We start from the raw sequence: 27,608 nt of genomic DNA, 5'->3' as shown, positions 1-27,608 counted from the left end.
GGGCGCCTGGGTGGCTCAGTCAGCTGAGCATCCAACTTCAGCTCAGGTCATGATCTCACGGTCTGTGAGTTCAAGCCCCGCGTCGGGTTCTGTGCTGACAGCTGGGAGTCGGGAGCCTGGAGCCTGCTTCAGATTCTGTGTCTCCCTCTCTCTCTCTCTCTGCCCCTCCCCTGCTCATGCTCTGTCTCTCTCTCTGTCAAAAATAAATAAGCATTACAAAAAATTAAATGTTTATGTTAGAGAGAGAGAAAGAGAGTGTGAGTGAGGGAGGGGCAGAGAGAGACAGGGAGACACAATCCAAAGCAGTCTCTCCAGGCTCTGTTAGTAAAGAGTCTGACATGGGGCTCGAACCCACAAACAGCGAGATCATGACCTGCGTGGAAGTCAGACGCTTAACTAAGCCACTGAGGTGCCCCTATTTTATTTTGTTTTGTTTTAGAGAGAGAAAGAGAGCAGGGGAGAGGGGCAGAGAGAGAGAGAGAGCACGAGAGAGAATCCCAAGGAGTTTCCACATTGTCAGGGCAGGGCTCAATCTCACCATTCTGGGATCATGACCCGAGCCAAAATCAATCAAGAGTCAGATGTTCAACAGACTGAGCCACACAGGCGCCCCTCGGGAGGGAGTTAGTGTTTAATGGGAACAGTGTTTCAGCTTGAGGACAACGAAAATGCTCTGCAGATGGGTGGTGGAGATGATTGTACAACAATGTGAATGTGCTTAGTGCCACTGAACTGTACATTTAAACATGGGTGAAATTGTAAATTATATGTAATATATATACATACATATATGTATATATACATGTATGTATATATACATATATGTATGTATATATATTACTACAATTTAAAAATAAACACAAAACCAGGACTGTGTTGCTGTACTGACTCCAGCAGTGGAAGCTACAGTCAGGGCCTCTGGTCCTCATGGTTTCTCCAAGCCCTCCTTTTCTTAGTATAGTGGGAATGACAATCCCCACCTGTCAGGGTCACCATGAGGTTAAAGTGGGCCACCACAGATGTCCCAGGACTCTCACTATAGGCCTGGACCACTCTAGATAGACCCTTTGCACCTAGCCCCAGGTGCAGCTTGGGAAGATTCTCCTCTCCTTTCCCCTGGAGTCACACCTGACCTTAACTTACCATTTAATGTCATAGTTGGAGGAAACTGAGATCAGTCATGATCAGCCAGGAGGTGCTCATGGGAGCTACCGTAGGAGCCCCACCTGTTCTCATCTCAGGGTGAGGGATTGCCATGTGCGATTCTGGAGACATTTTTTAGTGGTTACAACTGGGAGAGGAGTTCACTGGCATCTAGTGGATAGGGGTCATCAGCATCCAGCAATGCACAGAACAACCCACCACAGAGCAGCCCCTGGAGGCTGGTTCAGATACCCTGCTCTAGACCCCAAGACCATCTAACAACCCAGGGAAAGGCTAGCTGAGGGATGGGTGGGCACAACTCTCCAGTGGGCAGAACTCCACACTCCAGAGCTCATTCTTGCTCTGGGTGGTTCCAGGGCCCCTAACCACCATGGGCCCAGTTGTGGACTGAACATGTCCCTGCCAAAAATCCATATATTGAAGCCCTAAATCCCAATGTAATAATACATGGACATGGGGACCTTTGGGAGGTAATTAGAGCTAGATAAGACCATCAGAGTGGGGCCCTTGTGATGGCATTAGTGCCCTTAGAAGAGAGAAACCAGAAAGCTTGCACTCTCTCTCCCTCCCTCCCTCCCTCTCTTTCTCCCCCCACCCCCCTCCCCACTGTGTGAGGACATAGTCGGAAAGCAGCTGTCTGCAAGCCAGGAGGAGGGTCTCACCAGGAACCAAAAAAGCTGGCACCTTGGTCAAGACTTCTAACCTGCAGAATGGTGAGAAGTAAATGTCTGCTTGTTTAAGCCCCCAACCTAGGGCATTTTGTCACAGCAGCCCGAGCTGGTGAAGACAGGCCCCTTCTGTTTGCAACTGGCCCAGATAGAGGTTTCTCAGTATTTGTGTGTGTTTGTGAATCTGCACCTGCTGCTTCACCTGGTGCTTGTGAATCTGCACCTGGTGCTTGTGAATGCACCAAGGGAGTCCATTGCGCCAAGGGAGTCACTGCACCTTTCCTGGCGCTGGGGATAGTTAGCCCAGCATGTGGAGATGTAGGGCGTGCGAGCGGGCCATTTTAATTAGATGGCATGCAGACCCCCCTCTGCCCAGCACAGGGTGCACCGCCAGACCCAACCACACCTCGAGGTAGGACCCTGGGGGTCGTCAGGTGGGGACCTTGGTTACGCATATTAAGATACATTCTAATGAATGGATACAGGGTTGCCAAGCATACAGGACCTTTCCTGTGGGTTGCGGACCAGAGCCCCCTACTACAGTTGATTGATCCCAAGATAGGCATGGATTGATTCCCACCAGCGCCAATCTCTACATGGGAGTTCTGGGATTGGGCCTGAGAGCAATTCGGGCCAATCTCTCCCCGGGGCCCTGGATGGTGAGAGAAGTCTGGGGACTGCAGAGTCCCTACCTTGTCCTCTCCCCCAGCACCTGCACAGACACACACAGCACCTGTAAACGCACACAGACGCACGTGCATAGACACTTGCGCGCGCACACACACGCACACAAGCGGAGGCACATAGATGCACATCGATAAGCACATAGGCACGTGCACGCACGCACTCCGGGACAAAGACGAGGCTCTGGAGGAGCGGTGGGGCCACGGCGAGCCCGGGCTCACCAGGACAGGGACCTTTGACACAAGGCGACCTGGCCCTGGCCTCCCGACCGCACGTGCGAAAACGTAACTCGCCCTTGTGGCTCCCCTACCCGGCCTAGCGACGTCTCCAGGTGGGTGACAGGGCGTGGAGGCCGCGGCAGTAGGGTAGCCCTCCCCTGCTGCCCCGCCCCGACCCGGGCCCAGCACCGCCCTCCTGGCTCCTTGGGAGTGCGAGGCCCGGCTCCACCCGCTGCCTCCCCGCCCCTGGCTCCGCCCCACCCCGCCTCGGGACCTCATTGGCTGTGGCCGTAACAACCTTGTCCTCAGCCCCGCCCCCGCCCCGCCCATCAGCCTGCATTGGCAGCGACGACCTCATCCTCCCAGGAGGAGCGGGTGGACGTCGGCCTGGAGGCGGAGACGAAAGAGAGATGGACGGGCATCCCAGCCAATGAGCGCGCGCAGCACCCCTAGCAACTGAGTCTCGCCAATGGCGTGGCGGGGCGGGGCAGCGCGCTGTCAGCTGCAGGGGCCGGGGGCGCGCGGCGATCTGCGGACGGCTGGGCCCGCACAGCGCCTCGGTGCCCGGTCGCCGCCTCTGCGCCGTCCCGTGGGCCGGGCATGGGCGCCGGCGCCGGCGGCGGCACGATGAGCAGCACCCTGGGCAGCCCGGTCCGCGCCTACGACTTCCTGCTCAAGTTCTTGCTGGTGGGCGACAGCGACGTGGGCAAAGGCGAGATCCTGGCGAGCCTGCAGGATGGCGCGGCCGAGTCCCCGTACGGCCACCCGGCGGGTGAGCGCGGGGCCAGGTTGGAGGGGAGCAGAGCGGGGGAGCGCGCGGCGGTCCGGGAGGAGCGAGACCCGGAGAACGCGCGGGGGCCAGGGGAGCCAACGGGGGGCCGAGGAGCGAACGGGGGGCCGTCCGGGAGGAGCGGGGCCCGGAGAGTGCGCAGGGGGCCTGGGAGCGAGCGGCGGGCCAAGAAGCGCAAGGGCACCGAGCGGAGCGGGTCTGGAGAGCGCGCTGCGGGCGGGAGAAGCCGGGCCCAGGCACCGGAGTAGCGCACCGAGGAACTGGGGGCGCAGAGCCAGGGACCGCGAGCGGGGCCGAGGGTGTGGAGTGCGCGAGGGGCCGGCGATTGGGGAGCGCGGGGCTCCCCACCCACCTCTCTGCCTGGGTCGGGCGCGCGCTACTCGGGCTGCCCTGGCTACACCCCCGTTTCCGCACGTGGGGAACACAGCGCGTCCTCCGTAGCCTCATCAAAGTCGGCTTCCCGGCGGGAGCTAGCGGCTGCACTGGACGCTGGGGTCCTTTCGGCCCGGGATGTCTACGAGGCGGAAGGGAGCGGACCTCGCAGGTGGGGTTTGGGGAGGAGGTCGGCTGCGCTGCTGTGAGTGGGCCCATCCGGGAAACAGCCAGTGCGTGAGACGCGTTTGGAAAGGATGCGTGGGGGTTATGGAACAGGCGGGCGGGGTTGGGAGCGGGATCAGAGCGCAGCGGGCGGAGGCTCCCAGGTGGTGGCTCTGCGCGTGGGTGGGGTGGAAGCGGGGAGGAAGCGGGAGAACTAGTCTGGAGGCTTCTCCAGGGCTCTTGGCGAGTCTGAGGGGCTCCTCGCCCTGGTGAACAAACCCAGGAGGGCAGGAAACCCAAATGACCCTCGGGGCCGAGGAAGGCAAACACTGGTGTGAAATGAAGGAGAGTGGGTTCCAGGTCCAGGGGAGCGCAGGACTCAGAGCTGAGCGTAGTGGGCGGAGGGTTCCCAAAGTTTGAGGTTTGAGGGCCGCAGCCCCCAAGGCCGGCTAGACATTAGGCGGGAAAGCAGGGCAGGGGAGAGGAGAGGAAGGTGAAGTGGGCAGAAACCTGGGCAGGGAGGCAGGAGAGCCAAGGTCTTCACCCAGCAGGCTGCTCTGATGGCGCAGGTTGGGTGGCTGTGAAGGGCACCTCCTGCCATCACTTTCGGGGGACATTCCAGGGACAGAAGGCACACTTGCAGCCATACCTGGTTGCTCAGGGTCCTACCCCCCCATCTCCTGGCCTTGCAGTCTGTTCTCCAGTAACAGAGGAGGGCAGCCCAGGGAGTGGAGTCTTGATGTTCAAGCCAGCCTAGGTTTGCTTCCTGCCCTGACCAGGCAGGGCAGAAATGAGAAGACAGTGCACAGGGGGAAGTCCTGGATCCAGAGATAAACTTGACTTGAGGCAAGAGGGGCAGGGAGTACAGGGCAAAGGTTGTGGTAGGGCACAAGGTGGGGGTGAGGGATGTAAAGAGAAAAAGTGGCCTGCAGGGTTGGCTGAGGGAGGGAGTCTGTGGTTCCAGAGCAAGGAATAGAGCAGCTGCTGGGTGGCCTGGGGCAGGCCTAGGAGGTTGGAGGGGTGGGGGAGAGCTTGGGGTGGTTTTGGAGAACCACGGACTCTTCACCCCAGGGCCTTGTGAAAATGCACATTTGGCCACTGATTCCAGAACTGTGTTCTCCAAGGCGATGCCATCAGCCACGTGTGACTTTTTAAATTTAGGGTAGTTAAAATGAAATACAATTAAAGGTTCCTATTAGCCACATTTCACACGCTCAGCACAACGCTTGGCTAGTGACAGATGTGGTAGAGCCCCGCTGGACAGCCCAGCTCTGGGGCTTAAGCTGGCAAAGGGGGGGGGGGGGTCCGCAGGGCCTGGGGCTCCATGGATGGATGAGCACAGAAGAGATGCACGGTTCTTACAAATCTGTGTGCCTGGGGGAGGGGGGGCAGCTGTGGTTTTGAGTTCTATAGTGGGTGAGTGATGTGGGGCACTTAGCAGGAATGTGGGCAGAGCTCCCTTCTGGTCGGTTTGAACAGCGCCTTGGGGCTGCTCTGCCCCACGATTTTGTGTCACAAGCCCAGCCAAGGACTTGTAGAAGCAGCTGGTTAACACTTTCTTCTAAAGGTTTTTCCTCAGGGGCACCTGGGTGGCTCAGTTGGTTAAGGGTCCGACTTCGGCTCAGGTCATGATCTCACAGTTTGTGGGTTCCAGCCCCGCATGGGGCTCTGTGCTGACAGACAGCTCAGAGCCTGGAGCCTGCTTCGGATTCTGTGTCTCCCTCTCTGTCTGCCCCTGCCCTGCTCGCACTCTCTCTCTCTCTCTCTCTCTCTCTCTCTCTCTCTCTTTCTCTCTCTCAAAAATAAAAAAATAAACATTGAAAAAATTCTTTTAATAAAAAAATAAAGGTTTTTCCTCAACACAGAGGGGAGGATTTAGGTGAGAAAGACACTTTCCACAAAATTGCAAGAAGTTGGCATCAATTACGTTATTATTGTTAACGCTGTGTGTCCGTGGGTCATTCTGCATCCCTTCTGGGCGTTGGAAGGAGAGCGCTTTTCAGCAAGTCTCTCCATCCCCGCCCCACCCCCAACCTGTGCGTGCAGCCTGTGTGGCTCTTACTTTGCCCGGGTTTCTGAACCTGGGCTGCCGTGTCCATAGCTGCTTGGTACTAGTTAGATGTTCAGGTGTCTTGGGTGCTGACCATGAGTCTTCACCACCACTGTGTGTGTGAGTTCTTTATTTTGCTGTCCCTCTAATTAGCCACATTTCATTTTTTAGGAAGGGCTGGTATTTCCTGAGAGCTTTCATGGTTGAGGATGTCTGTTGTCTTTATCTGTGAACAGTATCTCCGACAGGTTACAATAGATTCTCAGGTGGTATTCTCTTTCCTGCCACACTTTGTAGCCATTGTTCCAGGGCCCTGGGGTTGGATGGCCCTGGGTTTGGATGGCCCTGGGGTTGGATGTGGGTGCTGGAGCCTGAGGTCAGCTGGCTCCCCTGCCTCCCTTCCCCCCCCCCCCAGGGTGGGGGTGGGGTGAGGGTAGATTAGCCTTTTCTTCTCAGTTGGAGTGTCTCAAAGTTGAATGCTTGGTGTTGAACTTCTGATACACTGTGTACTCTTTGAATTTGCAGGCTTTTTTTTTTTTTTTTTTAATTTCGGGGAAATTTACTTTATGTTCCTAAAACATCTTCTGTTACATTGATTGGTGTTTCTGCTTCAGAGACACCAATTGTATTGGTTTTCTATGGCTGCTGAGCAAATTGCCGCAAACTTAGGTAAAACACAGATTTCTTACCTAACAATCCTGGGTGGGCCCAGTGTCCCTGTGCTAAAGTCAAGGTGTGTCGACAGGGGCTGCGTCCTTTCTGGAGGTGCTGGCGGTGAGTCTGTTGGCTTGCCTTTTCCAGCTTCTAGAACCTTCTGCACTCCCTGGCTCCAAGCCCCATTCTCGCCTTCCACACTGCCTCCTTTCTCTAGCTGCACCGCTGCAGCCTGACTCAGTCTCCCTCTTCTGCTTGTAAGAGCCCTTATGATGGCGCTGGGGCCCATTTGATAATCCAGGATAATCTCTGTATTTTAAAGTCACCTGATCAGCAAACCTAATTCCTTCGGCAGCCTTAATGCCCCTTATGCCATGTAACCTAATGGAGTCACACTGTGAACATCAGAGTGTGGGTACCTTGTGGGGGTGGGTGAGATTATTCTGCCTTCTGCACCCATTATCCTGATGTTAGGTCATGTTTTCTTGCCTTCCCCATCCATTCACTTCTAATTGCTTTCATCTTTCTGTCTCTTCTGAATTTCTGTAAGCATCTCAAGCCTTTCCTATTTGTTGGTAATTTTTACTTTAGAAAATTGTTTCTGGCTATTTCTTTTTTATTATTTCAGTGATAATTCTTTGATCTGCATTTTCTTTCTTTTACAATTTTAATTTAAAATTAAAAAAAATTTTTTTTAATGTTTATTTATTTTTGGGAGAGACAGAGACAGAATGCGAGTGAGTTAGGGGCACAGAAAGAGGGAGACACAGAATCCAAAGCAGGCTCCAGGCTCAGCTGTCAGCACAGAGCCCGATGCGGGGCTTGAACTCACGAGCCGTGAGATCATGACCTGAGCTGAAGTTGGACGCTCAACCCACTGAGCCACCCAGGCACCCCTTTAATTTAAAATTAAAAATTTTTTTTCTTTAAATAGGGGCGCCTCGGTGGCTCTGTGGGTTGAGTGTCTGACTATTGATTTCGGCCCAGGTCATGATCTCACAGTTCATGAGATGGAGCCCTGCGTTGGGCTTTGCGCTGGCAGCGTGGACCCTGCTTGGGATTCTCTGTTTCTCTCTGCCCCTCCCCTGCTTGCGCTCTCTCTCTCCCAAGACAAATAAACTTTAAATAAATAAACAAACATTTAAATTTTTTCCTTAAATAATTTATTTCATTTAAAAAATCTCTTTTTTTCCAACTTAATGCTTTCGTTTAATTGCTCTTCTGCATGAAGTAACTAGGATGAATGTCCTTCTGTTCCTTGGGTCAGGTTTCATTTTAGGTTGGGTTCTTTGTCTCTCTCTCTCTCTCCTTTTATAACGTTTTGTTGAAGTGTGATACACACGTAGAAGAGCTAAGGGGCCCACCTCTCACTTTGGGGCCTGCTGACCCTGGAGCCTCTGGGGGATCTTCGTTCAGCCTCCTCTTCCAGGCAGAAGTGGGGAGAAGAGACCTGGACAGCCTGGCCCTGGCTGGGGGAGTGAAGTCAAGGCCACAGCTGGGCCCTTCTTCCCCTGTTCCCTGCTGACAGTCTCTCCCCTTGGCCCCAGCTGGTGATGTTTCCAGCACCAGCCTGTTACCTTTCCTTCTCTGATTGCTGTGTTTCTAGTTGGGAGAGGGAGGTAGGTTAAACTGACACGAAATCCTACAATCTCTTGCCTCCCAGCTTTTTCCCCAAAGAGACTTATTTTCTCTCACTGCTTTCTCCTGGCTGTTTCACCAGCTTCCTTTTGCCCACAGGAAAATCCCATCTTTCTTTTTCTGCTTCATTTTTGCTAGCAGCTGTAATAACAACCCCCCTTATTGAGAGTGTAGAAGAATCATCTCATGAGATAAATTAGGCCCAGAGACGGTGAGTACTCCCTCAAGGTCACACAGCATGGGTGAGAGCAGGAATGTAGATGGGGTGGCTGGCTCTGGGCCCCTCTGTGGCCCCTCTGGTTCAGAAAAGGCTCAGAGAAGTGGCTTTTCTTCCCTGGGAAGACCATCAGAACGTTTTTGCTGAGTGATCCTGTTCTCCTTTCTATTCGCCTTGGACAAGTGTTGCGCCAGGAGGTGGTCGCACACCCCTGCTGCCTTCTGCAGTGCTGCAGACCCCGGTGGATCTGCCGAGGTCAGAGCTACTCTGCCGGTTTCCCGTGGCAACCACTGCAGGATTTGAAACCCGATTTATAAAGCCGTCTCTTGCACGTTTGAACTGAGCCTCGAATTGTATTGTATCCCAAGTTATTTCCTTGAGAAGGAGATGCTCTCCCACCTCCTTACCTCCTGTGGTGCCGCCACGAGCACACGGTAAGTTTCTTCAACACTGTTGTTTTAAAAATTATGTCGTCCGTGCTTCCATGTATTTGAGAAGAATAAAACTGCATTTGTATCAGACTTTCTCTTCTTCAAAGCCAATCATTCAGCCCCACGTCCCCATGTCCCGTGGTGCCTCCTTCCTACAGTGGGGACTGCCCCTTTAGTCTAGCCTTGAACCCCAACCCAGGTAACCCTGACTTTGGGTGATGGACAAGGAGGGGCTCGGATCCCACCGGCTGGCCCAGGTTCCTCCTGTGCAGACGGTCAGCTTCTGGACGGAGATCCCCAGCCACCCACCCCCTGCTGTGTCCTCTGCCACTAGCACTGGGCGCTCCCAGCTGACGGCCACGTGGCTCTGCCTTGGTCCTGCTGGCTGCACCTGCTCACTCCTCGCTTGGGCCTTCTGGGGTGAAGAGAAGGGGTAAGGTATATCAGAAGCAATGGAACCTATTGCTTGAATTTGCAGGCTATCGGCTCACTTCCCATTAAGAGATTTTTTTTCAAACGTTTGGGTCTTTCTTCCCAGGCTGCTTCAGCTTAATTGGCTACAAGGAAGGGATTATGTATAAGCAAAAACTGAAAAGAGCTGCAATGTCCAAGGGGTTGGGCTTAAAACATCACAGATGTAGACTTTATCAGACCCACAAACAAAACCACGCAAAAGGCAGTCACCACAGAAGATAGCAGCTCCCGATGATGTCATCGGGGTTTGCCTTCTTCGCAAGTGCCTCTCAGGGCGGTTCAGTCGGTCAAGTGTCAGACTCTCAATTTAGGCTCAGGTCATGATCTCACAGTTCATGAGATTGAGCCCCACATCGGGCTCTTGGCTGACAGTGCAGAGTCTGCTTGGGATTCTCTCTCCCTCTCTCTCTGCCCCTCCCCGACTCACACACACACAAGCACACACTCTCTCTCTCTCTCTCTCTCTCTCTCTCGCTCGCTCGCTCCCGCTCTCAAAATAAATAAATAAACTTAAAAAAAAAAAAAGAAGTACCTCTCTTCAGCTTTCCTCCTTGGAGGCCTCGACCAGTCTCCCCACTAGACCTGGACCGCCCTCTGCCTGGGCTCCAGGTTGTGGGGCAGCTCCTGCACTGCACCTCCTGAAGCTGGCCCCACGCCTGCACCATTTCGGCCCCAGAGGCCGCCAGTGTGTGGGTCAGCTCCCCCCACCTCGCGTGGCCTGCTGCCAGAGATGCTGGACTTTGGGGTTCTGTGAGCGGGTCACTGCCTCTTTGTAAACAAGGCACCTCGGTTCCAGTGATGCCGCCCGCCCCCTCCTCTGAACTGAGGATTTTACCCTCTGCAGATGCTGTTCTAGAGTCACCTTCTTCCTCTGCCTGCAGCCCCCTCCCGCCAGTGCGCACAGTGCCTGCGGTTTAGTGCATTTCTTCTGGTTCGCAACAGCTTCTCCCAGCTTGTCTCTCTCTGGCCAACCGACTGAGATTAGGCGCACACAGAGTTACAGGTTTATTTCACTTTATTTTAAATGTGTATTTATTCTGAGAGGGAGTGTGTGCGTGCACACAGGGTGGGTCAGAGAGAGAAGGAGAGAGAGAAGCCCAAGCAAGCTCCGTGAGGGCCCGACGCGGGGCTCAATCTCACAAACCATGATAGGGGCGCCTGGGTGGCTCAGTCGATGAGCATCTGACTTCAGCCCAGGTCACGATCTTGCGGTTTGTGAGTTCGAGCCCCGCGTTGGGCTCTGTGCTTGGAGCCTGGAGCCTGCTTCTGATTTTGTGTCTGCCTGTCTCTCTGCTCCACTCCTGTTCACGCTCTGTCTCTCTCTCTCTCTCAAAAATAAACATTAAAAAAAATTAAAAACAAAAAACAACAACCATGAGATCATGACCTGAGCTGAAATCAAGAGTTGAATGCTCAATCGACTGAGCCATCGGGCGCCCTGTAGCCAATAATTAATGAATTGCCCACCCCAAGTGGGACTCAGCTGAGTTTGCTCATGTATTTGAACCATACTGTCACTTGTGACACAGGTGGCATTTTGTTTGGTTGAAAAAGAAATTTATGGAGGCAGAATAGTAAATACATGCATTAAATTCTAGCGGACCCTAATCAGAAGGCTGGAAAGTATCTTAATGGGAAAAATAAATTGATAGATGTGTAGAACATTAGCTTCTCTCTTAGACTGAGAAAACCCATTTGGAAGTAAAACCTATTTCAGTTTAGAGTGATGTGCGCATTCCAGAAGGCAGACCACTGCCTTGTGGGTTTAAATAGTGTCACGGCGACTTGATGTCCAGAGAGGGAAGGCCAGAGGCATGAGACCTGGGGTCCATCCTGCGAAGCCAGGAGCCTGTCCTTGGCCCTGAGCGCCCTCTCCATGAGCGCTGGGCAGGGTGGGCAGTGGGGGCACAGTGTGGGAGCTCAGTTGGACAGTGTGTCCATGTCCTGGGGCTGCTGTATCAAACCGCCACAGATGGGGGGCTTACAACAATGGACATGTATCTGCTCATGACTCTGAAGTTGAGTTGTGGGCAGGGCCCCACTCCGCAGGAAGGTTGCAGGAGAAAGTCCTTCCTGGAATCTCTGTGTGCAGTTTAAATGAGGGAGGGAATGGACTTTGCAATTGACCTCTGTCTCCTGTGTGGCCAAGCACCCTCTGGCTCTGCTCTCTCCTGACAGGTGACAGTCAGGGGAGGGTGGGGGCCTGCCAGGAGCTGGCCCCTTGTCCTGCTGCAGGTGACACAGGGACTCTATCCTTCCCTCCCACTCTGTCTTGGGGTTATCACACTTGGCCCAAAGGGTGTGCCGCTGGGTGGGGAAGCCTGGGAGAGACCAGGCCCTGCTGTGGTGTCTGGAGGCAGCCACAGACTCAGAAAAACCACCTGGGCCTGGAGCTCAGGGCCCAGCTGGTGGTGACATTGGCCGAGGCTGAGCTGAGCCCACACCGTGCCTCCTGTCTGAACAGGAGCAGTATCAGGGCTGGTCCAGCTGAAGAGGGCCTGCCCTCTTCTCTCAGACAGGAAACTGTGGTCACAAAGGTGTCCAGCTTGGTGACCCACCTCAGGGCCCCACCACGCCCACGGGCTGTTAGGACCTGGCCATGCATGACCCTAGGAGGCAGCTCTGGGCACTCTGTCTCCGGCAGCCCTCCCGCCCCCAGCCCCCTTCCCAGAGATGAGGCCCCCGCTGCCACCGTCTTCCTGGGTACCTGCCACTTCTGTGGGCTTCTCAGGGAGCCAGTGTGGGTGCTTCCCAGCTGTGCTGTGGTGACAGCGGCTCAGCACAGGGGCCCGCATGTGCCCAGCACATCCCCGGCTGGCCCCCCACTTACTCTCCCTCTGTCCATAGTGACATACAGGTGATCCATGTGCTGCCAGCAGGGTCCAGCCTCTCACCTCTCTGACACTTAGTGCCTGGGACCACGGTTATTTATGAGGCCCCTGGCATCTTTCAGATGAGTGGAGATGACTCCTTGTTCAGGGTGGTTCATCCCAAACTGTCTTCTGGGGCGCAGACAGGTGCCTGGGTTTACTTTCTGGCTTTGGGATGGTCACTTAGCTGGTTATGGCCATAACCAGTGATGAGGGCATATCCTTCCCCCAAGACATCACACCGTCTCAACTCCTGCAACTCCAGAAGTAGGAGGCTGAACCAGAAGGCTCGGAGCTCCTTCTGAAGACACACGCAGCCTCAGTGGGTGGGTTCAGTTGACATAGGAACTTGCTAGAATACAGCACCGCTGGTTGGATGAACTGACCATCTAAGTGAGCAGAGTGTCCCAGCCAGGAGTTATCAGGGGGCCTGGAGCCCACAGTGCCCCAGGGGCCAGGTGGGCAGCCCCTGGCTAAAGTGGGGCTTTGCAGGAAGGGTGCCAATATCATCAAGAACTGAGCACTTTAGGGTCGCCTGGGGGGCTCAGTCGACTTTAGCTCAGGTCATGATCTCACGGCTCGGGGGTTCGAGCCCCATGTCGCGCTCTGTGTGCTGACAGCTCAGAACCTGGAGCCTGCTTTGGATTCTGTGTCTCCCTCTCTCTGACCCTCCCCTGCTCATGCCCTGCCTCTCTCTCTCTCTTTCTCTCTGTCCCTCCCCCACTCACTATCTCTCTCTCTCCCCCTCTCTCTCCCCCTCTCTCTCTCTCTCTCTCTCTCTCTATATATATATATGTATTTACATATATTTAAAAAAATACACAGGGCTCGATCCCATGAACTGTGAGATCATGACCTGAGCTGAAACCAAGAGTCGGATGCTTAACCAGCTGAGCCACCCGGGCGCCCTAGGAACATACTTTTCAAAAAGGAGTTCTGCAGAGAGATCACTGATGTTAATTTTAGTCACTGACCTCTGTGTAAACGTGATGAGCACACATCAAGTCCCTGTCTCGAATGTGACTTGCTTTTAGAACTGTTTAGAAATGCAAGGGGGCCCACTGAGGGGCTAGCACTGGCCTTGGCTGTGGGTCAAACTTGTCGCCGCCCTGAGCCCTTCCCACCACTTGGTTCTGTGAGGCACCCCAGCATCTTCCAGCGGAGGGCCCTTCTGATCCAAAGAGCCATGCAAGCCAACTCTGAGAAGGACGTATGTGCATACGTTTTCTTTGAAGTGAAGTTCACATAATGTAAAACAAACCATTTTATGTTATTTTATTTTATTATTTTATTTTTAAATGTTTATTTTTGAGAGAGAGAGAGAGAGAGAGAGAGAGAGAGAGAGAGAGCGCACACACAAACAGGGGCGGGGCAGAGAGAGGGGGACAGAAGATCCCAAGCGGGCTCCACAGTGACAGCAGCAAACCTGATGTGAGGCTCAAACTCACAGACCACGAGATCATGATCCCATACGAAACCAAGAGTCGGACACTTAACCAACTAAGCCACCCAGGCGCCCCTAAAACCGTTTTAAAGTGAACAATGAAGTGGCATTTTATACAACTGCCAGCACTTTCCAGTTTCAGAACATCTTCCTCGCCCCTCAAAAGGAAGCCCCTCCTCCCAGCCTCTGGTGGTCACAGGGCTGCTTTCTGATCTTTTCCCTTAACGCTAGATGCATTTCTCAAAAGTCATCCTCTCAGAGATGAATATGTTTGTAAGTGATATTTAACCGATATTTACGCCAGCAGAGAATTCTCCTGCGTGGCGGCTCACATCTATGCCTGCGTGCTCACTAGAAGAGAGAGAAGCAGGTGGTGCGCGAACTGAAATAGATCGCTAAATTATTTATTCATCCTGTGGAGCTAAAAGTGGAGTGAATGGCTTGGCATTTGACGCTTCCTTTTTTTTTTTTTTTTTTTAAGAAGGCTAAAATTATATCTCTTCTCTCTGTTATTCTGACTCACTCAATGAGCATTCCAACAGGCTTTGTTCTAGAAGTTTTTGTGTGTTTTTATCTCATTTTGATGGACAGAGTTTTCGAAGAATTAGTTAACTGCAGCAAACACGAATTATACCTGTTGGTCCTCAGCTTGACCCCACTCATGTCAGAATACTGGGTTCTCATGGACCGACGTTGAAGGTAGCATGCCACAGACTAAGGGAAGAGGAAACATAATAAAAAGAGCAAACACGTAAATAGGAGATAAAAAAAAAAAAAAACATTGCAGGAGTGAGAGAACAGTTCAGTGAGTAAGTTGAGGAGAGGAGAGTTAGGCCGTGAAGAGAGGTGATTTGGGGACGCGTCTGTGGCAGCACAGCGGTGTTAGGGGTGTATCTTCGGGGGCCCAGGGGTCCGGGGGAAAAAGCTTTTGCCGAGGCGAGGTACCTACAGGCGGTAGGTACACAGGCTGGGTTAGGGTTAGGGTTAAGGTTAGGGTTAGGCTGTAAGTAGCTGGGGCAAGTGTGTTCTGCCAAGTGGTAGGGGAAACTGAGGCAGGGGAGCATGAGGAAATCACTGGTTGTCAGGGCTGGGATTTGATCCCAGGCCACACAGACCTCCTCCCTGTGGGGCCCCAGTGGGTTTGGCCCATCTCCACTCTCACCTTCCCCACCTGGAGAAACCAAGGCACATATCACATGGGGAAGCAGCACTTTTTCAAGCTTTATCTCTGGCCCCACCCCAGCTGGCTCCACGCTGTCCCCAAGTCCCCACTACAGGGGCAGAGTGAGTGGGCACACAGCTGAGCACTTGGACCCAGAGACGTTTGGGAGCCCAAGCCCTGAAGGGGCAGGTGCTGGTGGAGACCACTGGGCCGCGTGGTCCCAAGGGTCAGGGGTCAGCTTATTCAGCAGGGCTGTTCTTTTTTTTAAATTTTTTTTTCAACGTTTTTTATTTATTTTTGGGACAGAGAGAGACAGAGCATGAACGGGGGAGGGGCAGAGAGAGAGGGAGACACAGAATCGGAAACAGGCTCCAGGCTCTGAGCCATCAGCCCAGAGCCTGACGCGGGGCTCGAACTCACGGACCGTGAGATCGTGACCTGGCTGAAGTCGGACGCTTAACCGACTGCGCCACCCAGGCGCCCCTCAGCAGGGCTGTTCTAATGGGAACCACCACCTACAGTCATTGAGTGCGATTTTGGGCCTGGCAGCTAACGATTAAATCATTGTTGAGCCAGAGTCCCTCGTAAGTGCTATTTACTGTTAGTGAAATTCTGAGACACAGGTCATTGTACTTCTCTTTTGGGAAGATGTTAAAATGTATCTTTTGCTGGTTTTTCTAGGATTCGTAGGTCAGACATTCTCTGTTCCTCTCTCCAGTCACTGAGCTTTGTATGTTTTCTATCAGACTGGACATTTAAAAAAAAAAATGTTTATTTATTTACTTTGAGAGAGAGAGGAAGCAGGGGAAGGGAAGAGAGGGGGAGAGAGAGAACCCCAAACAGGCTCTGTGCTGTCAGCACAGAGCCTGACGTGGGACTTGAACCCACAAACTGTGAGATCATGACCTGAGCCGAAACCAAGAGTCCTATGCTTAACCACCTGAGCCACTCAGGTGCCCCCCCCTCCCCCCCGGACTGGACATTTTTGATGGAAATGAAAAAGTCAGCTCCAAGCAGCTCAAGCAGAGAGTTTACAGGCTCACGTGACTGACAAGTTGAAGGACAGGCCTCCTTTGAGGACTGGCTGGTCCTGATGCCTGAGCCTGTCAGGATTCTCTACTGCTTTCTCCCCATCCACGCTTCTGTCTGTAGCTTACTTCCAGCTTACTTCCCAGCTCCTCTCCTACCTGGTGAGGAAGGTGGCAACGGGCAGCCCCGAACAGTGGGAATGTGATCACTGCCAGGTCTGACGCCAAAGTGGAGAAAGTGGTGAAGAGTCCCTCCCTTGTGAAGACTCCCTTGGAGTCACTCTCCAATGTTTTGGAGTCACTGGTTTTTATATTTTGTCCATCCCTGAGAGTTGTCTGCAGGAGTACTGTCCCAGGAGGAGCCGTGCAGCCATGGCCAAAAGCAGAAACTCAAAAGGGAGCAATCCAAAAACAATAAAGATCCTGGAAATTTAAAATATGATGGCAGGGGTGCCTGGGTAGCTCAGTCAGTTAAGCGTCTGACTTCAGCTCATGTCATGATCTCGTGGTTCTGTGAGTTTGAACTCCGCATCACACTCTGTGCTGACAGCTCAGAGCCTGGAGCCTGCTTCAGACTCTGTCTCTCTCTCTCTCTCTCTCTGCTCCACCCCTGCTCATGCTCTGTCTCTCTCTGTCTCTCAAAAATAAATAAATCTTAAATGTTAAAAGATAATTTTTTAATGTGATGACAGAAATAAAAATTTCAAAGAAAGAATAAAAGATAACATTGAAACCATTTTCCAGAATGTTGAGAAAAAGAGAGAGATGCAAAATAAGACACAATAAGAAAATCAGGGAGTAGGTTCAGGAGGCCCAATGTCTTAGTACAATATGCCAGCAGGAGGAAACAAGTGAATAATTCAAGAACAGTTTCCAGAATCTAAAGATTGCATCTCCAGATTGAAAGAGCATGTCAAGTGGTCAGCATAACAATGAAGATGCCCCATAACAATGCATGAAATTGCAGAGTGCTGGGGCAAGGCCTTACAAGCAGAAAGACCAAAATACATTTCAAAGGGTCAACAATCAGTTTGACATCAGACTTCTCAACAGGAACTCTAGAAAGTAGACCTGCACACTTCTGAATAAAAGTTATTTCCTACCTCAATTGTGTGCCCATCCAATCTCAAGGAAGAGTGAATGCAGACTACAGACATGCAAAGTCTCGAAAACTATCTTCCACAACCCTTCTCAGGAAGAAAAAGGGAGAAGTAAACCAACAGACGGGGAGATGTGATTTTGCAGTAGGAGAAAGGAGGGCCCAGGAAGACAGCCATGCTCCCAGTTCGCGTGGGAGCTGGACAGAAGCTCTGGAAAGATAGCCCCAAGAAGGTGAAACACCTGAAAGTTTGGAAGTACTGAGAGGAGATCTAGATAACTGGAGGAGATTTTAGGGATGTGTTAGTGATAAATGCAGAGAAAACTAAACAAAAAAGCAATTTTTAACTCCAGTAAAAACAAAAAGTTATACATGAAGAACAGACACAGTATACCACATGATCCAGCTGTGGATAGTGTTTACTTGGTCACATTGATGTAAAATTAGATATTGATCTAGTTAAATGGCAGATAACTATACTGTGTGTGTGAAAGAGAGAGAGAGGCATGTGGAGTGTGTCAGTGAGAGGACTACATTTTCACCTTCCACAGTGGGAAGTTTATTAATGCCTAAATGTGAAAGGACAGGAAGTGGGAATACACGTGTGTTTACAAACTTGGAAATACATAGCAAAAGAAATTAAAAAGATGGGTAATAGAACACTGTGGTGGGGTGTGAATCAGGGCCTGTCATTTTCCATACTAAGTCTCTGACACTTGAAACTACGTACATCTATGATGAAAACAAAAACCAAATATAGTTTTATTTGGGGTGCTTAAAAAGACCATCAGGAATGAATTCTTTTAAATTTATGAAATCTTTTTTCTTTTAATTGTGTATCAAAAAAAATAAGTACATAAGGACACTTTGTATATCAAAGGAGCCAACCCAACTCAAGCGGTGGGTTAACCTCCTAAAGGTTAACAATGAAATTACCTTTCCAGGCTGTGAATGGTGAGAGCTCTCTCTTAGTGTCTGGAAACAGACATCCAAAGCCAAGGTTCTCTCTAAACTGAAAAGTACTTATTTGTTGCTTCATGTAAATGGTAAATGGTACATTCCGGGGGAAAAATTAAATATTTCCAAAATTAACTTTGAAGTTGCTCTCTGTATATATGTTTGTGTTTATACACATTTAATTATATATGTATATATTCTTATTTATTATGTGATTGTCCATTCTATTTGTTATATATGTATATATTATATTTAACGTGTGTATATATTCTATTCTTTGTATATATATGTGTATGCATTTGTGTGCATATATATTTGTATATATCTATTTGTGTGTGTGTAATGTATATATATGATGTCTTTGCTGTGCGTGTGTGTGTCTCACGCCACCCACGCCCAATGCTGAGTGCTGCAAAAGGAAGGGAATAGGCATTTAAAGTTGCCTTCGGGAGATAGTGGGATTTTAAAGGGTTGTGAAGAGGGACGCCTGGGGGGCTCAGTCAGTTAAGCGTCCTTCGTCAGCTCAGGTCATGATCTCTCGGTTTGTGGGTTCGAGCCCCTTCTCGGGCTCTGTGCTGACAGCTCGGAGCCTGGAGCCTGCTTTGGATTCTGTGTCTCCCTCTCTCCCTGCCCCTCCCCTGCTCATGGTCTCTCTCTGTCTCTCAATAATAAATAAACGTTAAAAAAAAAAACAAAACTAAAGGGCTGTGAAAAGGCCCTTGGTGGGTCACTCCAAAGAGTAATTTCACAGAGCCTGAAGCTACTGACCTATGCAGTTTCGGGAATATCTACACTCTGCCTTAAAACCCTGGGCCATGTGTCCACAGAATGCGAAGCAGTCTGTCGTCGGCTTCTGCCACGCCATGCATACCGTATTGGCCTCATCCTGCTGTAAAGACAGGAGGGTTTATGAATATGATGTTCTTTCTCTTGGGGCTTTTTGGCGGGGGAGGGGTAGCCAAGTGTAAGGTAGGTCTGTAGTAGGTCTGTCAGGGAGCACAGCTAAGCTGCTTGCCCCTGACACCTTCTCTAGCACTGCGTCTGAGGACCTTGCTCTCTGAGCTTTGGGCGCTGGGGTTTTCTGGTGGAGAGCTGCTAAGATTTCACACCCATTCCAGGACGTTCTCAGGGTGAGGCCTGATGAAGTTTTGGGGTGGTGGTGGGGTTCAGAGTTGCTGGCCAAGAAAGAATTTTTGAAGACGCCCTTAGTGCAAAAAGGTGATGGATTTTATTAAAGCTGGGGACAGGACCCAGGGTCAGAAAGAGCTGCACTGGGGCTGTGAAGAATGACTCCTTATATACTATGGGGCTGGGGGAAGTAAAGTCAAGAGGAAGTTTTTTAAAGGGATTTTCATGTGCTAAAGACTCACATTGCTGGAGGCCTAGCTATTTCTGGAGACCTAGCTAAGGTGGTTTTTCCCTCTAGCAAAGCATTAACATTAAGACAGTAGGGAGTTCCTGGACTTCAGGCTATTGATGAGATTGCCTTTTTCTTATAAAAGGGTGGAGACTCATCATTTTAACCATTTGTTTTTTTTGTGTTTTTTTTTTTTTTTGTCCCTTCCAGTTTTTGTTTTGAAGTGTCCCAAGAGAGTGTCTTAAGGGGGGGGGGGGGTGCAGCTTGTACTTTGCCCTCAGCCCCCCCTCCTGCTGCCTCATCAAGGCCGTCTTGTAGGGCTTCTCTCTCTCCTATCTATCCCTCAAGAGCACATTCCCCTTTAGGTTTATAACTCTTAATCCAGCTTTCCTTGTCAAGACATCCGAAGTCTGGCCGCATCCCGGAATGTTTTCAAGGCTGGTCTTCTCTAGGTTTGTGTGTTGTGAGAGAGATTCCTGAGGAAGTGGAAAATGAAGCAAATGGAGCAACGCAAAGCCTGGTGGGTGGGTTACTAAGCAGTTTGTATTCTTGGGATCATACACTGTGTTGCGTCTGTTTTTTGGGAGGGAGAACTGCTCTCTGGCTTTCTTTGGGCCCTGTCTCTCCCGGGCTGTCCCTCCTCCAGTCCAGCCCAGTGTGTCTTCTCCTCCACAGGCCTGGCAGAAGCGTTCCTGCGACTTGCTCTGTGAACACAAGAGTGGTTTCTCAATGAAGGAGAAAATTGGTTTCTGGTAGAATGAGAAGGAATATTTTTCTTTTTAAAAAATGTTTATTGCTTTTCCTGATTTTAGGGGGTAAAAATACATGCCCATTGAAGAAACTTGAAAGTAGGGAAAGGCTGGGGTAAAAAAAAGGTAAAAACGACCCAGATTCCACCACCCAGAAACTTCCAGGGACAACATGGGGCAGGCCCTCACAGTCGCCCCACTGTGCGCGCGCGCACACACGTTTTCTCTTTACACAGCTGAGATAATGCTTCGTATTTCATTTCATACGCGATGCTTTTTTACTTTACATTCTTAGTAAATTAATTAAATTTAATTAAAAAATTTGGGGAAGGGATGTCAGTGTTTTGCCTGGGAGTGGAGCCTGGCAGGAACCGTCCCAGGACAGGAGACAGGGCGGGAGGGAGGGCCCAGAGATGAGGGGCAGAGTCTGGCCAGCGAGCCCCGAGCCCCACAGGCGACCCTGCTGCCAAACGGTTCGGGGGCTGGAATCCAAGTCCGAGCCTGCTGGCCTCAGCCGCCTTCCCCTCGTGTAGTGGGACGGCCTTGGGGGGGCCGGGGGGGGGGGGGGGGGATGAGGCAGCGGTGCCCGCTGAGGAGGGGAGAGCTGGAGGCCCCGTGGGGTGAGCAACGGGGCTGGTGGGCACAGGCCGAACGAATCCGGCAAGACCCAAAGCGGGGTCCGGTCCACCTGCCCTGTGAATCTGTCCTGGTGAGACATCCTTTCCCTCCCCCGGAGAGCTCTCTTCGCCGGTGCCCTTTTGTTGGGGAGGAACTGTGAGGAAGGACTTTGAGGCCAGCAGCATTCAAGCTGCCCCCACCTCCTTCCACAGGCATCGACTACAAGACCACCACCATCCTGCTGGACGGGCGGCGGGTGAAGCTGCAACTCTGGTGAGTAGGTCCCAGCCCCCAGCTCTGGGAGGGGGGACCGGTGCGCCCGTGAGCAGACCCCGTAGAGGTGGGGATCCGCGTCCCTTGAGGCCTCATCCATGGGAGGGAACCCCAGGGCCTTTGTGGGTCCCTGGGAGTCTGTCCAGGATGTGGCCTTGCTGACACCTGCCTCTGCCTCTGCCTCCCCAGTGCCAGGAGGGGCCCATGAGTGCGATGGAGACAGACCCCTGGCAGGTGTGGGGAGGTTGAGAGGCAAGAGACCCCCCTGCCCAGGTCTGGACTGGGTATCTCTTCAGTGCCCCCCCCCCCCCCCCCCACCACCAGGCTCTGAGGTTCGGGTCACAAACCCCTGCCTCTGCCCCTCAGCTTCAGGTGGGATGGGGGTGGGAGACCTGAGCGTTCGTTCCTGCTTTCACCAATCCCTGGGTTGCCCGCCTCCCTGTGTGACTTGCCCAAGTCACCACCCCCCAACCCCACTCATGCCCTTGAGCCTCCAAGCCCTGGAAGCCTCTCCTGCTTCCTCACTCCCTCTTTCCCAGGAGCAGTCAGCCCCAAAGTCCAGCCGGGAGCCTCTCTGCAATGTCCCCTCAGCACCTGTGCCTTCCCGCCACCCACCCCACGACGTTTGGGTTGTGGGTAAGGCCTGCCCCACCAGCAGCCTGTGGGTCAGTGAGGCTCAGGCACCCTGCTCTCACCTGCAGTGCTCTCATCCCTACCTTGCACGCACCCTTGGCACAGGCCTGAGCAGCTGCAGGGCCCTGGGCTTACCCTGCCTCATCTTTCTCTTCCCCAGGGACCATCCAGGGCCCCACTCTCAGCCCACACTTGCCCTGGATGCCGAAGGCTGCTCCACGTCTCCTAGGCACCCTCTCGACATTTCCCGATTCTGTTTTTCATCTGAGTGGCCTGTCTTAGTAAATGCCTTCATGTCCCTGCGCCCCCAGTTGCTCTGGCCAGACCCCGCGGTTTTCCAGGGAGCATTACCATTTCACGAGAGCCACCCATCTCCCATGCGGAGCCAGTGGCTACCTCCCAAGGTTGCCCTCCTCCTGCGTCTCCTCGCCCCTAGACTTGTAGCCACCCCGTCTGCGGGCAAAGCCTAAACTCTGTAGGGACTGATCTGGGAGTTCTCCGTGCATTTGCTCCCAGCACGTGAGGTGCTCCTCCCACATCTTTGGCCACGGTCAGCACCTCTGACCCTTCTGAACCCCAGGCCCTGCTCTCCTCAGCAGAGCCTCATCTAGGACTCAGAAGGCGGAGGTGGGTCACCAAAGAAAAGCCGAGCTGGGTCTCGCTGTTTGTATATGAGGACGCGCCTGGCGTGCAGGGGAGGCCTGCCCTCCCACCCTCATCTCTAGGGGATCGCGTGTTGATGTGGGACTGTTGATGGCACATGCAGATGAGTGCTGCCCTTCTATAACCTGCGGGGAATCACCACCCGCTGGGCCTGAGAGCCACAACCATGAGAGCAGGCTGCTGGAATCTCTCCCAGGGAACGTTACTTCTCTTTGTCCTGATTTATGGCTCCTGGAGCTCCATTCCAGGTGTCAGGGGCCCCTACGTCCATTCCTCGCATTGACAAACTTAGGGACGTATCTGCAGTGGGATGGCCACTGACTGACCATTGTAAAATATGTTTGCTATGGCTCCCAAGTTCAAAACCCTATTGTCAGGAAGAAGCAGTGATTTCTTCTCACTGGCCTCCAACATCTTTTCCAGGGATACATCCGGGCAGGGAAGATTTTGTACCATATTCCGCTCCTACTCGCGGGGCGCACAGGTAACACCCCCTGAGCCAGGAAGTCAGACTGACTGAATAATGGCATTGGAATGTTTGTTGATGCAAAAACCTCAAAGTGTTTAATATGATTTGATGCAAGAATCTCAAAGCGTTTAAAAAAAAAGAGTCTGAAAGTGTGGCAAGGAATGTTTGGTGGCTTGCAAACCATCAGCATCAGGGATGTATGTGTGCATGTGTTATGTTTGCACGCACGTGTGCACACGAGCTCTGTGTGGCCGCAGATGTGTGTGTGTACGTATGCGTGTGTGTGCACATCTGTATGTGTGCACCTGTGTTCACGTGACTGTGTATGTGCGCATGTAGGGGAGCACTCTGTCCAGGTGGGTGGGCTCTGCCCCTAGGAAGGTGGTCACCCCTGCAGTCCCTCCACATTCCATGTCCCTAGAGCAGCATGTGGATCGGGGGACTCGAATGCTAGTCCCCAACTTACCTTGACATTTGAGAGTGGATTAACGAGTTCATAAAGCACCATTAGAAGTAAATATTTAACTACTGCTTTTGGTAGACAAATAAAAATACTGTGTTTTCCATTAAAATTAGTAACATGGTCATTTAGCTGGCTGTGAGTCTGTGACTGAGTAGCCTGCACGCTGGCCAGGATGGCCCAGAGCTGCGCCCACCTCTGTCCTGTAAGGTAAGCCTGGTGCCTCTCTCCGCAGGGTGTGATCCTGGTCTATGACATTGCAAACCGCTGGTCCTTTGATGGCATCGACCGGTGGATTAAGGAGATAGATGAGGTATGAGCACTGTGCCAGAGCGCCATCCGAGTGGGCTTGAGGGCCAGGGCACGAGGCTTCACCAGCAAGGACACCAATCCCCTCCCTGGACAGGACCGGGCCCTGACCTGGAGCCCCACCAAGCCCAGGAGCCAGAGCCGCGAGCTGCCTGCTGGCACGCTGACCTGGCCAACTGCCGATGTGGGTACAGAGCAGCCCCGCACTCGTCATATTGTTTCCTGCAGCTGCCGGAACACATCGCCATAAACAACAGAAATGTGTTCTCTCACACTTTGGAGGCCAGGAGCCCGAACTCCAGTGTCATCAGGGCTGGGCTCCCTCTGAAGCCTCCAGAGGAGGGTCCTTCCTGCCTCTTCCAGTTCCCGGTGGCTGCCGACAGCTCCTGGCCTGTGGTCCCGTAACTCTGCCCCCACGTGGCTTTTCCCCTGTGTGTCCTGGGTCCTCTCCTCTTCTCACAAGGACACCAGTGCCTGGATTGACGGCCCTTCGCAGTGGTCTCATCTTAACCAAATACATCTGCAAACGTCCTTCTCCAATAAGGACACGTTCTGAGGTTCTGGGTGGGCGTGAATTTGGGGAGGACGCCATGTACCCCGCACACCAGCGGTGCCAGGAACAGAAGCACAAGTAACCCCTGTTCCTTGCCTTTCTCTCACCCTTCAGCATGCCCCTGGCGTCCCTAAAATCCTGGTGGGAAACCGCCTGCATCTGGCCTTCAAGCGGCAAGTCCCCACGGAGCAGGCCCAGGCCTACGCAGCACGCCTGGGTGTCACCTTCTTCGAGGTCAGCCCTCTGTGCAACTTCAACATCACCGAGTCCTTCACGGAGTTGGCCAGGACCGTGCTGCTGCGGCACGGGATGGACCGACTCTGGAGGCCCAGCAAGGGTAAGCACCCGCCAGGCCGTCCTCCAGCCCCCGGCCCCCCAGCCCGCCTCCCAGGACCCACCCGAGGCAGCCGCGTCCATTCCCAGGGAGTGAATGCAGTTAATTAGAAGTCACCGTGAACAGTTTTGTCGGAAAGTTCACGAGAGGCACTTCTGAAGTGTGTGCGTAGGCAGAGGCGTGTGTGACGAGAAGGAGCCAGCACCTCCCCACGCGGAGCAGGGCCCCTGAGCCTGCAGGGATGCAGCACCCGAGGGCCACGTTTGCCAGGCGCTCAGACGCCGGGCTTTGCCCACACCCTTCCCCCTGGCCCCCACCGCTGGTGGTTGTGGGAAGAGCGTATCATGTTAGGAGTGATCCGCTTTCAAAGAGGAGAGCTTGAGGCAGAGGAGTGCACAGAGTGTTGTCGACACCAGATCCCTCTGTGTTAATACATCCAAAGACCCGTGCTCTTTTTTTTAATTTTAGTTTATTTATTTATTTACTTTGAGAGAGAGCGAGACAGAGACTGTGCACAAGCGGGGGAGGGGCAGAGAGAAGGAGAGACAGGATCCCAAGCAGGCTCTGAGCCATCAGCACAGAGCCCGACGCGGGGCTCGATCCCACAAATTGTAAGATCATGACCTGAGCCGAGATCAAGAGCCGGATGCTTAACCGACTGTGCCACCCAGGCGCCCCAGACCTGTGTTCTTATTTCATCTGCTTTGTGGTGACATAGTCGCTGTCACCGTTTTCCACTGAGTAATCTGTCCACATATTCCTGTTAAAGACAAAACGACAAAATCTGTAGTCATTGAACTGGGCGGCCTAGGGTTGACGGAGCAAAATAGGGTTCTTCTGAATCAGGGATCCTACCCCTCAGCACTGCTGCCACTCGGGCTGGGCTGTTTGCTCTGGGGAGGCCTCCAGTGCGCCATACCCCCTGCCCCCCAGCTGTGGAAACCACAAGCGTGCCGGGAAGCCAAAATCACCCCCCGTTAGGAACCACTGAGCCGAAAGAGCTGTTTGCTGAGCAACCCTGGGCCTGACCCCTTTGGGGGCTGCGGTGGGGGAGGGGGCACACTGGGAATGCCCCTCCTCGGCACGTCCCCAAGAGCCCGTCCCACCGGGCAGGGAGCCCAACTCGCATAAGGGGCAGTGTAGAGGAGATTGAAGACAGCATTGTCTCCTCAGGTGCTCCCTTGGACATGTCATTATACAGCTGGTCACAGGTGTTGCCAAGGTCAGCTGTGCAGTCGGGAAGGAGGTCATCCCTGAGGCCCTTGGTCTCTCACCCCAACCGTGGGAGCGTGAGTGCCATCGTCTCCCCTCCAGGTCTGCCCACCTCTTGGACCTGGAGGGAAAGATGGCAGGGGTCTCCAGTCCGAGGCCACTAAAGCGGGTGGACTGGTCTCCAGCCCTGCCCAGTGGCGCGTGTGGGTCCAGCGGGTGGAGCCCTCAGCCCCAGCACCCCAGGGAAGGAAGGTGGTCAGTCTGTGTCCTACACTGAACCCGTTTCCTTTCCTCTCCTCTCCCAGTGCTGACCCTGCAGGACCTCTGCTGCCGGGCTGTGGTGTCCTGCACACCCGTGCACCTGGTGGACAAGCTCCCGCTGCCGATGGCCTTGAGGAGTCACCTCAAATCCTTCTCGATGGCCAGTGGCCTCAATGCCAGGATGATGCACGGCCGCTCCTACTCTCTCACCACCAGCTCCACCCACAAGAGGAGCAGCCTCCGAAAAGTGAAGGCCACCCGCCCCCCCCAGAGCCCGCCCAAGCGCTGCCCCCGGAACAGCTGTAAAGTCTCCTGAGGGAGGCGCCAGGACACAGACACTGGCCCCTCTGCGAGAGGCTCTGAGCCGTCACATGTGGGACGCGGGAGCCCGTTCCAGGCCCGGGAAAGCACCTGCCGGTCTCTCGTGGTGATCGTGCCGCCCCGCGCATTGAAAACACCCCGCGCAGCTCGACGTTGGTGTTTCTACATGGATGTGCATGAAGCTCTTGCTTTAGATGTGTGTTTATAAAGGGGGTCAGCACTCTGCTCAGCTCCTGATAACGTGAGATTTCAGATGTCACTTACGTCGTGGCTGCAGCACGGCCTTTGCTTAATAGGACTGCTTTTATAAGAACAGTGACATGTGTCGTGAGTGCAAATTCCAGGGACTCTGGAAAGCAACAGGGGAGAGAAATTAGTCTTTGACCTCACAAGAGGGCCTTTTTGTAAGTCTCCTCGTCACATCGGAGCGCGAGTTTATGAAGTGCTGTGGAGAATCAGAGTTGGCACGGCCACTCTGTCCGGCTCGGGTCTGACATGGATTTGATAAAGTTTTTGCTATGTTATTTACCATGTTTTGGGATTAATAAGTGATTTATACGCATATTTTTCTGTAAATCTACATTTTTTTGTACAAGATGTTCCACAAGTTACAAAGCTAAGGGAAGAAAATGCCAAAGATATCTCCAGTTGTGCCAAACGGCCACAACATAGTTACAACAGATCCAGATCGGCAAGGAAGATATCGTTCAGAGCCGTGTCGGTAAGGAATGAAGTGGCCACCGTTATTTAAGAAAATGTTTCCTGACAATAAAATGTACACTTGTTTCTTGGTGGGGTCGTCGGCTGGTTCCTTCTGATTTTGTGTATTCACATAGCCCTTTATTTCATTTGCTTTATCAAGTGTTTCAAGTGCCACAAATTCGTGCCAGTATATGGAGCTGGCAGCAAGGCTTTGTTCCTGAACCGTGGCATGTGTTGAAAAAGCTTCCTTTCCCTGGAAAGACATGTAGAGGCAGAAAATGGGAAGTCTCGGGGGCACCAGGGTGGCTCGGTGAGTTAAGTGTCCAACTGTTGATTTTGGCTCAGGCCACGATCCCAGGGTCATGGCCTCTGCACTGAGCATGGAACCTGCTTGGGACTCTCTCCCTCTATCTCTGTACCTGCCCCCGGTCATGCTCACTCACTCCCTAAAAACAAGTGGGAAGTATATATTTTTATTTTTTATTTTTTAAAATTTACATCCAAATTAGCATCTAGTGCAACGGTGATTTCAGGAGTAGATTCCTTAGTGCCCCTTCCCCATAACCTTCAGTTTTCTCTCCATATTTATGAGTCTCTTCTGTCTTGTCC

At 52.7% G+C, this 27,608-nt stretch overlaps 1 protein-coding gene across 3 annotated transcripts; it reads left to right on the top strand.

The window, feature by feature from the left end:
- The first annotated feature begins 838 nt into the window (after nt 1-838).
- Nucleotides 839-27,087, top strand: RAB40B (RAB40B, member RAS oncogene family). 3 transcript variants are annotated; one of them, XM_047833506.1, is made up of 8 exons: nt 839-1,877; nt 3,101-3,506; nt 21,022-21,082; nt 22,802-22,862; nt 23,543-23,620; nt 23,714-23,800; nt 24,284-24,506; nt 26,021-27,087. In XM_047833506.1, exons 2-8 carry the CDS (start codon nt 3,335-3,337, stop codon nt 26,290-26,292), a joined length of 954 nt encoding a protein of 317 aa, XP_047689462.1. In that variant the 5' UTR covers nt 839-1,877; nt 3,101-3,334; the 3' UTR covers nt 26,293-27,087. The 3 variants fall into 3 exon arrangements, with proteins under 3 accessions (XP_047689462.1, XP_047689461.1, XP_047689460.1); XM_047833505.1 differs by lacking the exons at nt 839-1,877; nt 23,714-23,800 and having other exon boundaries at nt 3,203-3,506; XM_047833504.1 differs by lacking the exons at nt 839-1,877; nt 3,101-3,506; nt 21,022-21,082; nt 22,802-22,862; nt 23,543-23,620 and having other exon boundaries at nt 23,635-24,173.
- The last annotated feature ends 521 nt before the right edge of the window (nt 27,088-27,608 follow it).

Source organism: Prionailurus viverrinus, chromosome E1 (assembly GCF_022837055.1).
Source record: "Prionailurus viverrinus isolate Anna chromosome E1, UM_Priviv_1.0, whole genome shotgun sequence".
In the NCBI taxonomy this organism is placed as follows: Eukaryota; Metazoa; Chordata; class Mammalia; order Carnivora; family Felidae; genus Prionailurus; species Prionailurus viverrinus.
The sequence above is the reverse complement of the archived record's forward strand: the minus strand, read 5'-3'. Positions and strand labels throughout refer to the sequence as shown.